The sequence below is a fragment of the Pagrus major genome, chromosome 21 (genome assembly GCF_040436345.1).
Source record: "Pagrus major chromosome 21, Pma_NU_1.0".
NCBI classification, from domain to species: Eukaryota; Metazoa; Chordata; class Actinopteri; order Spariformes; family Sparidae; genus Pagrus; species Pagrus major.
The window spans coordinates 22,911,402-22,923,168 of NC_133235.1; the positions used below are offsets into that span (position 1 = coordinate 22,911,402).

The 11,767-nt window shown below is 39.6% G+C and overlaps 1 protein-coding gene across 2 annotated transcripts; it reads right to left on the bottom strand.

Annotated features, from left to right (window-relative positions):
- Nucleotides 1-2,182: 2,182 nt before the first annotated feature.
- prtfdc1b (phosphoribosyl transferase domain containing 1b) lies at nt 2,183-11,024 on the bottom strand. Of its 2 annotated transcripts, XM_073492102.1 has the most exons (10): nt 10,942-11,020; nt 10,773-10,855; nt 10,415-10,521; nt 8,818-9,001; nt 8,308-8,373; nt 5,914-5,931; nt 4,153-4,235; nt 3,880-3,926; nt 3,658-3,734; nt 2,183-2,910 (listed from the first exon to the last, which is right to left on the bottom strand). In XM_073492102.1, the coding sequence occupies exons 2-10, from the start codon at nt 10,818-10,820 to the stop codon at nt 2,863-2,865; spliced, it is 678 nt and encodes a 225-aa protein (XP_073348203.1). In that variant the 5' UTR covers nt 10,821-10,855; nt 10,942-11,020; the 3' UTR covers nt 2,183-2,862. The 2 variants fall into 2 exon arrangements, with proteins under 2 accessions (XP_073348203.1, XP_073348204.1); XM_073492103.1 differs by lacking the exon at nt 5,914-5,931 and having other exon boundaries at nt 10,773-11,024.
- Between the last annotated feature and the right edge of the window lie 743 nt (nt 11,025-11,767).

Sequence of the window (11,767 nt, forward strand, 5' to 3'; positions counted from 1 at the left end):
AACGGAGCTCAGCGACGCGAAGGGAGCACGGAGAGAGTTTCGGGAAGGCAGAGTAGAAAAACACACTCGACATGTCACATTTCAGGGGTTTTACAATCTTACTCGCCTTCGTTTCACGCCAACAAACAAGGCTGAACGAGGAGTCACATGTCTTGGTTCACAGTGAGGTCGAGCAGGGCTGGCATGTGGATGGCAGTGGATGAGGAATGCGAGTTCACACATACCACACTGCGTATAATCTCAGCTCTCATCGTGCTGCCATTGTATCCTCCCCAAAGCAAATTATTTAAATTAAATACACCACACACACACACAATCGTAAACATATTGTAGCTGTGGACTAAAATAAGTGCTGAGATTCTCAGGGCCCTGACAAATGTCCCCTTTATTCCTCTCCAACATAAGGGACCACCTGTTCCTGGGATTGGCAGCTTTTGTTGCAGAGGTCAGTCTAGGGAGGAGACTTTCACAAAGCTGTCCTTCCCAGCCACTTCTTCTTCCAGTGGCTCTTACTGTGGATAGAAACCTTGGAAAATAATTTGTAAATGTTACAGACAGAGCGATACTGTGAACTACTTCTAAAATTAGGTTAAATAACCAGTTACCACTTTTTACTTTACTACATTTTTGAGTAAAAATATTGTTATTTTGTTCTCTGCTGTAATTATGTGAGAGGCCCCTTTCTCTTTGCAGGTTCAGATTCACATACAAATCAATCAATCAGTATTTGTATAGCGCCAATTCACAAGTTATCTCATGACACTTTTCAGTTGGAGCAGGTCTGGACCTTACTCTTTAAAGCTGCATTATGTAGTTTTGGAGAAGAAATTTTCATTCATTGACTGATTTTTATTATGCCTAAACAAACTCTCTTTAGTTTTCATCTCTAAATAAACAAACTTAAGCTTAAAGGACAACACTATTTCATTACTATTTTACTTTGTTTATATGTGGCGGACCCTGCCACCTTTCTAACTCCAAACAGTGTTCTGAGGACCTTAATTACTCTGAGAACAGCTCGTTTATTCAGTTATAGAAAAAAATAAATATTTCTGAGTTTGTATTATTACCTCATTAATATTGTAAATATAAAAATTCTGAGTTTGAATTTCTTCTCCAAAACTACATAGTGCCCCTTTAATTAATTTAAAGAGAAAATACCAGCTTTGTTAAAAAAATTAAACCACCTAGCACTATTGAGAGCAGTTAAAATTAGCTCTACCTAACCACCTACAACAGTAAAAAGGTATTTAGACATTAAGGCAACAATAATAGTATAATATATAATACATTATTCTAGAAACCTTTAATAGTGCATTTATAGTGTGGTATTGCTACTTTAACTTAAGTAAAGGATCTGAATACCACTGCTGGCAAATACTACAGACTAAAACCTAGGCTGGTAATAATGCAACTCTATGGGAGTACTTCATCAAGTCTTTAATTCTTGGAGCTAAATTCTGTTAAAAGGTCAGAAAGTCAATCCACTGTAATCCCCAGCAGACCTCAGTCCCAAGAAAAAAAAACGGTTTTGTCTTCATAGCACTTTGTGTTCCCCGGGAGTCATATGTCAGTTGTGTACAAAGAGCACAGCAGCTCAACACAACGGACTCTCTTTTGTTCCCTTTTCTAGTTCATTTGCAGTTAACCTATTTTTATTTAACCAAAGAAAGCAACGGTAACCCCATGTTTCAGGATGCAGCTTTGGGCCAGTCTTGAAAACAGAAAGGTACAATCATACACCAGTTAACGCAAAGTTTAGGAGTGTTGGAAACTGAGGAGGAGATTTGTAAAATAATTTGTCCCCAGCAGCTTTTTATATATTCAAGGATTGTTTAAAAATAAATGATTAAAACACACCATTCTGTTTCTTCCATCTTTTTTTCCCCCGTTAAAAGGTTTTTTTCTCAATATGGCAAGTTTTTCCTCACTCAAATCGAGGGTCTAAGGACAGAGGTTGTTGTTTTACTGTACAGTTTGTAAAGCTCAGTGAGGCAATGTGATTGTGGGCTATATAAATAAAACTGATTTCATTTCATTTGAACATTCAACATGCTGTTTCAATGACTCAGCCCTCCTTTGTGTATCATTAGCCTGAAAAAAATGTGAGTTACAAGTTTTTTTTCTATCTCACAAGATAAACCAAGACAAGTCAACCGAGAGAGTGAGAATACAGAACACAGACATGTTAAAAATACTTTACTGATATGTTGAATTATAAAAGGAAATACAGAAATGTCAGAAGTATCTCCACTACACCTCAAATACTAAAAACAAGAGGTAGTTAGCACTCTTTGCTAGTGTTTACAGAACTACTATGTTTGCCCCTGAGCATTAAAAGGTGGCAGCAGGAGAACTACCAAAAAGGCAATGAACAGGTTAAGAAAATGTAAACTTCTATCACTAATTTACTAATAATAATAAAAAAAAAAACAGCTCCCTTTCTGTTGTTCCCTCATCACAGACTGACTTAAAAATCACATTCATACAGGTCATGATTATCAAGTTCTTTACATTGCATAAAAGAGGAAGTAAAACTGAGACGGCATTCGGTGTTAGAGTCAAACGACAAACAGAAGCATTAAACATGTTCCATGTGAATTAGATCTGTAAACACACAAAGTAAGGTTACAACTTTAAAACGATGGCGCCGGCTAAAATTAACAGTTAAATGTCAGTTCCTATTGTTAAACCAGATGAACGTTTCGTAGAAGGAATGTCATAACAAAACAGGGATGCTCAGGATCAAATGTCACGATAGCAGCTGTAAGCGAACGGCATCTCGGGGAAAATATTCAGGCTTGCTGTTAGATGACATCTGTGTAACAGTCGCCTCTTTCGCAATCCTGTGGGGATTTTTTTTTAAATCTTGTATTTCATTTTCCCGCTTTCGCTGATCACACAGATATGCTAAAAAAGAGAGAGACAGGAAAAATGACAGTCAAAAGGCAGAACATGACCTTCAATACAAAAATGTCTTCATCTGATGCCTGTTTGATGGTCAGTGTTACGAGAAGGGTTGTTCTCAATGACTTATTTCCCTGAAGTTTAAATTTAGACTAGTCGACTAGTCTGAAAGAGAGAAAACACTCAAAAAGGTTAAACATTGTCCCAAGCTCTTCTCTCCCACAGCAAACACTGCTCCTGAAACGCCTCATCAGTAGTCCCGCCTTTAATTCCGTGACTTTGTGACATCACACTACGTCACCATGTCACACATTTGCATAATTTATGCCTAGCAGCTAGTGTAGCAAGTAAGAATTGATTTAGCACAGCTGCTCTGTTGTTGTTAGCAGTGCTGGCTCAGGCATGTGTGAGCTGACCAATCAGAGCAGACGGGGTATTCAGGAGGAGGTGCCTTAAAGAGACAGGAGCTAAAATGGAGCACAGGGGGGAATAAAGTGCTGCAGTACTGGACAGTGTTAGTAACAGATTTTTATTTTATATAAAAGCAACATTTGTCAAGGAAAACATTACCTTTCAGTAAAAAATTCTGTATAATAAAATAATTTGTTTAAACGATGAGTATTTCTGGGGCTGACTAACAAGGGTATCAACGTTTAATCCGCACATCTCTAGTTTCGAGGCAGATATTATGAACTCTTCCTTTAAACTGACTCACTGTGTTCTCTCACATAAAAACAGGCACCGACTTACATTTAGGTCTCTAAAATACTCATTGTAGTCTAAGGCATATCCAACCACAAACCGATTGGGTATCTCAAAGCCGACATCTGAAAGAGAAAGATAAAGAGGAACTTTAATTGCAAGTATTTCCATGGTCCACTGACTCACTGACTAACAAGCTTCAACAATTATTTTAACTGTGAACGAGCCACTGAGTCATAAAGCAGATAAAAGGGTTGGTCAGGTACATACAGTCAGGAAGACATGCAGTGTTATGTGGTACTCTCTTCACCAGCAGTCTGTGGGAGAATAAGAGCAGACAGTAACATACTATATCTCTTTCTACATGTCACGTAGGACGTCAAGGGGCAGTATTCATTTTAAAACAATCAATTATTCTTTCTTTGTCTCTGTCTCTGTCTCTCTCTCTCTCTCAGTCTAGACTAGGAGGCGGAAATTGAGTGATTCACAAAGCAGGGCAACTGGGCTGGTTTTGTTTTTGAGGTCTTCACAGCCATAACTTACCCTGCTACTTTGATCATTTTGGGCCTGAAGGCTTCGACATGCTTCAGGAGAGTCTTCATTGTCTTTCCGGTGCCTACAATAGCCTGTAATGGAAAAAGATAGAGAAACTGGATTGAGAAAGCAAACAGGGAAATGCCGACCTAAAGCAGATTTCTCTCGAACTGGAGAAAAGAGGAAGAAGTTGGTCACACTGTACTTGTTAATGAGCCCTTTTCTAAAAAATACTTGATGGGAAAAGGGAATTTAAAAACCCACATGTGATGTTTTACACATTACCGCCTCTGACCTCTTACATTGGGAAGAGGTTAAAGTTGTGGTGGGACGAAGCCACACAAGTGTGCCTTGCCATCTTTGTCACATAGATGTAGGTCAACAAGCCCTTCATATAGAAAGGATTGTATTTACACACTCCACTTAACATTTTTCACTTGTGACAGGATTTAAAAAGAGGGTAAAAGCAAGTGGAAAAAAGCGCTAGACGGTTCTGTTAATCATAATACTGTTGCTTAACTTAAATATTACTTAAGCAGAAGTGGGGAAAAAGCAGAAGAAGTAAAATAAATTTCACTTTATATTTTGCCTTTCAGTTTGTTTTCAGTGTTCTAGTGTGTTCTTTGCCACCACCATGTGTAAAGCACTTTAAGCCGCCTGTGTTAGGGAGCTGTTAAACAAATAAACTTGCCGTGACTCACATATGGTCACCATTCAACAGCCAGTCAGTCACCCTGATTGTAACGATTTCCAGTATAAATACACTCTGCCCTATGTCCCTCTGAATCACAATGAGGACTGACAATTCATTTATTATAAGAAAGCCTTTTGATAAACGGTTGTGGCTTTAAAGAAATTTCATCCCAATTGTGGTGTGTGGTTTCAAAAAAACTACAAAAATTAGAAATAAATCAACAGAATGTGAATAAATAGCAGTTTTGACCTTATGACGTCTGTGTATTGTGTTGCAGAGATATCTACTGAAGTTAGCATGTTAACCAGCTAGCCCCAGCCCATCCCGGTCCAAAGCTCCTGTGCCAGCAGTGTAAACACTCGCACCAGCTAGATGCTAACTCTCGTCTACTGTTTGGTACTGAGCAGGTGGCGCACTGTGGTTAGCTTTTTAACCAAAAACAAGGCAGATGAGAGCAGTGAGGCCGAACTAAAACAGTAAATTTGTGAGCCATAAAACCAAAACCAAAAGCTTAAAGATGCAAAATTTCTCCTTAGAGCTGAGGGGAATTGGGAATCTCCCTGTCACGTTATACATGGCCATTTCTGCCATTGTTAATTGAAAAATAATAATAAATATGCATAATAATAATAAATATGAGCTATTGCAGTTACAAACTGCAATAGCAGTCAGTCATGGAATGACTTCAAGGTCATACTGTCAGATGTTTGAGCACTGACTAATGACTGTTGTTTCAAAATGTTTAATCATGTGATGTCTGAGGGTGTACAGAAAGTAACAATCACTGAATGACCTAACTAACTATTTCCTGTAAATGTCATTTCTTCCCTAGTGCACCTCCCAATACAGGACTCAATTATTGTGCTACCAAGGAAAGTTTATGATCAGGATGGAAAAAACAGCTCTCTTATTTCCTAAATATGGGTCAACCCATTAAAAAGTTTCCTTACGTCGAACTCCTGTAGAACAGAGGAAAGAAAAAAAAAACTTTAAATGGCTCCTCTTGACCTGGATAGCCGACAAGGCAAGAAATACAATAGGCCTATTCGGTGAAGAGAAAATCATGGCTGACTCACCTCCACAATCAGTACGTTCTTATGGGAGCATGTTGGGGGGAGAAGAGAGGGAGGGAAGCAAACAATTATTCTTAGTTGGGAACAGATAATAAACTTCTGTATCTTTTGATCAACCACAAACACATTCAAGATAACAGTCGCACGGTCAAATGGAGAAGTAGCTCGTGAAGTGAAAAACAACAGAGTCAAGGTTTTTTTTTGTTGAGAGCAGCAGCGAACAAAATGAAAAACAAAAGTCAGATTGGAAATCTATGCTCCTATGGTCCTTCTTGAAAAGTCACACTGAAATAGCTGAGATTCTGCAAATGTTTATCTAATCAACTGGAGTCACAACTGCTTCAGTTCAACTTAGCTAGGTCAAGATAAACAAAAAACCGTACTGCCATGTAACCGTATGCAGTTTATTCTACTCTTCAAACAAAAGGTTCAGCCGAGCATGAAGTCATGCTTTGTTTAGGCCTCATTATTCATACAGATTTATTTAGGCTGCAGTAAAACCCTGGAGAAATGTAAAAAGGAATGAGCTATATATTAAAAAAGGAAGCTACTGTCAGTCAGACACACTGCAGGGAGGTGAAGGTGTAACATGAACTATATTAATATGTTCCTTGTCACACAATGACTTCACTTCTTCCAGCAAAACATGGCAGCACTCTGTTACAAACAGACGACTAAATTTAGTTGTGCATCACAGGGAGCTCAGGGATTTCACAAGCACACTTAAAATACTGTGAGCACAGCAGCCGGCAGTGACTCAAGCTTACTACCTCATATCCTATTCATGTTTCAGGCATTTATGCCACGCCTGGCTACAGGGCATATTAGTGTGTGTGTGTGTGTGAGAGTGTGCTCAGCTAAAGAGGTGTGTGTGCGACTGAGCGTTCAGATCAGCTGATTTATATTACCTAGAAATACTCTTGCTGACTTATGACTCCTGTAGAAACGAGTAATTCATCCACGTGTACACACACACCCACATACACATGCACAGATGTGTGGAGAGATAAAGATGAGCATGCGCGTGGGCATGCACACTCGGCAAACAAGCTGCGGAGATTCACACTCTCAGCTAAAGAGAAGCACCTGGACAGAAACTAAAATGAAGATCTGCTGTCAGAGTGTGAACGCCAGGTGTGTGTCAGTTGTGCTCGGAAGACCTGAAACAGTTCATTGATTAAATCGAGAGAGGGAGGTTATTTTAAATGCCGTATCAGCTACATGCAAATAAAAACAAAACTTAATGCTATTTAATAGTTTAAATGCCCACTAAGTAATTTCGGCCGCTATAGGGGTCTCATCAAACCCAGGGGTGCCCGAAATTTTCCCTTAAAGGGCTAAAACAACCGCCTAATGTACTGTATTGTCAAAGGAGCTCTACTTAACAACTAGTAACAATTAACACATGTTTATCACATCTTTATTGGCCACATGTGAGCGGCCACGTCTCTCCCGGTTCCCTAAATAAGCCTCTGCAAAGTCCCAAGGACGTGGCTTTATGCACGTTCTCGAGTGACTCTTCTCAGTTCCTCTCCCTGCTTCGCTGACAGAGAACAACAGTAGCCAACGTTATTTTAGAAACAAAGTCCGCCAGCATAAACTTATCGACCGGCTTCCAGCACAATAAAGAAATTCCACAGAGCTCCTTTAAGATGAAAAAAAAAAGGGACTGGAATCCCAGGTTCTCTTGGCTGATTGATTTCCTGCACAGCCAGCCATGCTCGGATATGAAAAATAATATTAAGGGATCCTATACATTTAAAGAGAGTTTTTAGCTAACAAAAACAGCATAAACAACATTATTATTATTTTTTTTTTTCCCCTCTAGAAATCATCTCACAACCCTTTCAGTTCAGCTCGTGATCAGGTTTTAAATTTCACCCACAGTACAAATCAGAGCCGGTAAAAGTCAGCACATAAACGCACACCTGCACATACTCCAGTCAAGTGGCTGTACTGACTTTGATTACATGATAACAAGACAAGCAGACGAAGAGTAACAACTACACCACCGTCATCCTCCTGATCCACTATGATAGCAGGTATATTCTCCCATTTACACTGAATTTCTCCACTGAGATAAAAGCTGAATGGGCCTTTAAACAATTACATTACAACTGTCGGTATCTGATCACCGCTGGGTTTGTCAGAAACTGCCATCTTTGATCTCCTTTACGGAAGCACTGAACCATTTCCTCAGGATGGAGAGGGAGATGGCAGATTAGAGGGAAGGCTGCCCTCTTGAGGCTGACATCTATCAGTACCCTCCATCTCCATGTCACTTGTCAGTGTTGGTTTTATCGCACTAGAGCTTATAATAATGTTCCACCAGACTCGAATGCTGCGCTTGATTAAAAGTTAGGCTGTTTTTAATAGCGTAGATAAGAGGAATATTACCTTTCCAGCTAAGAAAGACAAATCCTCCGCTCCGAGTATGTGGAGATCCTCCGTCGACCGGTCGTTCTGAGGAAATAAGGAGACAAAAAAGTGAAAATAAATGTGTTTTTTTTCTGAATGTTTAAAAAATCTGCTGTCCTGAAAAATCTGGGTCCATTTCCAATGTGAAACAGAACGTCAGTTTGTTAAGTAAAGCACATTATTTTGCTTTAAGGTCAAAGTGTGTTTTATATCACAGCACAATTACATAATATCAGTATACTCATGTGAGAGTCTGTGGTATTCTTTGCCTGAGCTTCATGGTGGCCACATGAAACAGCACATTCAAGTCAACTTTACACAAAGATACCACTGTCATAATGTATGAAACATAACTCATACACATCTTCTGACTAAGTCATGGGACTCCGAACCATCACGACGGATAATCTCAAGCATAAAGACTGCCTCTCCGTTCTCACGCACATCACTTCAGTCAAACTGTGTGTGAAGCAGCGAGCAGCGGCTCACCAGGTAGCTCTTGAGGCGGATGAAGTGGACCCTCATGGGGATCGTGCGGTTGGAGTTGCGGCTCAGAGCCTTGATCCTGTCCACCAGGTCGGCACAGAACTGGTAGCCTCCTTTCAGCACACACAGCACCACGATGTCATGGTCCCCCAGGTCGTCCATGATGTTTCGTGCCAGACGTTCTGTCCTGTAGACAGCGTGAAAGGTGAACTTAAACACTCGCAAGCAGAGAAGTTGGGTTCACATCCACCATGTTTTCACTCCTCTTTGTAAGTTAGCATGTTATCTCAAAAACATAAATTAATTTCACTGGGATTTGGTGGAAGGTTAGGCCATAGGCTAAAGAAAAAGTTTTGGGGGCGGATCAAGAAAGTTTAAAACAATTTCTTCACCATACAAGATGACATTTTGTCAAGATTCACTCCACTACAACTGGGCAACAATGCACTTTCATTGGAATAATATTATCATACTATTTGTCCACAATAATTCTGAGTGGACCTGAAACCACGAGTCAACGGACATAAAATTAATTTCCAACTATTCATTTGTCATTCCTTTGCTGCCTTACAGCTTCTTAAATGTGAAAAACTGTTGCTTTTCTTCATCATACATGATAGTAAAACTAATATATTTGTGTTTTGGACCATTGCTAGGTTAAAAACAAACATTCGATTAACAGAGAAAATGACAGATGAGTTCATCGATCATGAAAATAAGCGTTAGTTGCAGCTCTGATTCTTAGCATTAATAACTAAGATATTTCTTGCTCATGATTTTACATGAACAGTGAAATACAGTTCATTCCTTCAGACGAGGGGTCGACCGTTATGGCTTTTTCAGGGTCGATACCGATTACTAGAAATCAAGGCGACCGAAAACAGATATTTGTTTGCAGTAAAATTGAAACTCTTTGTGCCAAAATTTCGTACAAACTGTGATGAAAAGAACCTAAGTACAATTTTCAGGTACTTTACTTGAGTACTTCGATTTTCTGCTACTTCATACTTCCTCTCCACTACTTTTATTTGTTACACTTGGTTACTTTGCAGATTTGGATATTTCTGTGTTTACAGGCTATTAATTGAGACGTGTTACACATTGTGTGAAAGGATCCCGCAGAGCACATTTTTTAATTAGTTTATTTTATCGGCCATCTAACGGAAAAATCACCGATACTGATACCAATACTCGATAAAATGTTGAATATCAGCCCGATGATCGATCTACCCTCTCCGGACATCAATTTTTTTATTCTGTGTGCTATTTTTTGTATAGTCTTTGTTTTCTATTGTGCGATTTTGCAGAAAAATGTGCCATATTCTGATATATTACAAGCAAAACAAAAGTATTAATAGTCATCAATCAATTTCAACCTTGTCACACACCCTTATATTGCCCCTGACTGAAAAACCATGTATCCTATGATTGTCTCTGTATTTAGATGGAGATAAAGATTCAAATGTACATAAAAATGCAATCAAAACTACATGAACTGTAGAAGGATTGTTATAATTTTACATTCACAAATTGTTCTGTGTGCTTGTCGTTATCAGATCTGTCAAAACAAGCCACATGTATCTTCAGCTCGGTGTTGTACCTGTCCATAATCACGCCATGAGGGATGAAGACACAGTCTAAATCTCCGGAGTAGTGAGCCGGATAGCTGAAGAGGTCTAAACTGTAGCCTGGCCAGTCATCCTCAATCTGGGAGGGGGAAGATAAACATTACGTCGCAGTTTAGGCATCAACAAGTAGTGAAAAACAAATAAATCTGTCTCAAACGAGCCTGAGACACATGTGGCCCTGCAGCAAACACATCTACAAGGTGCGTAAAAGTTGCGTGAATGCGCAGCAGCCGAGCCTGCGTGTGCATCCACGGATCAGAAACTTTTTCTCTGCGCTGTGCTCAGGCGCCATGCAGGACTTGTCTCCGTCGTGTTTTCTCGTTTCATTACCACAATCCCGCCGCTTCTTCCGTCAGGTTGGACGGCGACGTCTGCCATGTTGTTTTTCCGCCGACACAAACGAGCTCTTGTCTCTGGGGGAAAAGTGGCAGTGCAGGTTTTTCAGAGGGATCTGGCACCGAGGGGAGAGAGGAGGAGCATGGGAGAGAAGAAATGTTACCATCAACACCAAACAGTCAGCGTGACCCCCTCTGTGATGTGTTGTTCAGCCCTGCTGCCACCAGAGGCAACATAACACTGATGTGTGACCCTGCACAGAGCTGCTGGGTGGTGGAGGGCCCGTGTTCTCAGTTTGAAGCCAAGCCAGGGCCAACAAGCCAGGGCTGGTTTAACTCCTATGTTAGGCTGTGTATATAACTTACATAACTCAGTACTTAGTTCTTGTTCCTAGTTAAAAGGCCTACGTTCAGATTTTAACTTAAAGGTGCACTATGTGGTTTTGGGGAAGAAATCTTAGTCTGAGGAGAAAGATCTTCATTGCTAACTACTGAACAAACTGTCTTTGTTTTCATGTCTGAATAAACTGAATAAACAAACTGACCTTAAAGGACAACACAGTTTCATACTGTTTTACTTTGTTTATATGTGGCGGACCCTGCCACCTTTCTAGCTTCAAACAGTGTTCTGGGGACCTTATTTTCCTCTGAACAGCTTGTTTATTCTGTTGTGGGAACAAATAAATACTTCTCAGTTTGTATTATTACCTCAATATTGTGAATAAAATGAGTCTCTATTCTCCAAAACTACATATTGCCCTTGTAATGGAGTAACAAGTATTGTATTTGCCTTAGAAATGTAGTAGAGTAGAAGTTTAAGAGGCAGATTATGGAAATAAATCAAGTACAAGTATCTCAAGTAAAGTACTTGAGTAAATGGAGGCTACTTAGTAATATAAGAATAGTAGGAGGAAGTACTCCTGCATTAGAAATGTAAAAGGAAAGTAAAAGTACAACATGATATCAGCAAAATGGATGTAAGTATTAATA

Coding starts and splice junctions, on each gene's coding strand:
- prtfdc1b (XM_073492102.1), bottom strand. CDS start 10,820: ATGGCAGACGTCGCCGTCCAACCTGACGGAAGAAGCGGCGGGATTGTG. Junction 10,522..10,772: donor GAAGAAGCGGCGGGATTGTG/GTAATGAAACGA, acceptor TCCCCCTCCCAG/ATTGAGGATGACTGGCCAGG. Junction 3,735..3,879: donor CACTGCATGTCTTCCTGACT/GTATGTACCTGA, acceptor TTTCTCTTTCAG/ATGTCGGCTTTGAGATACCC.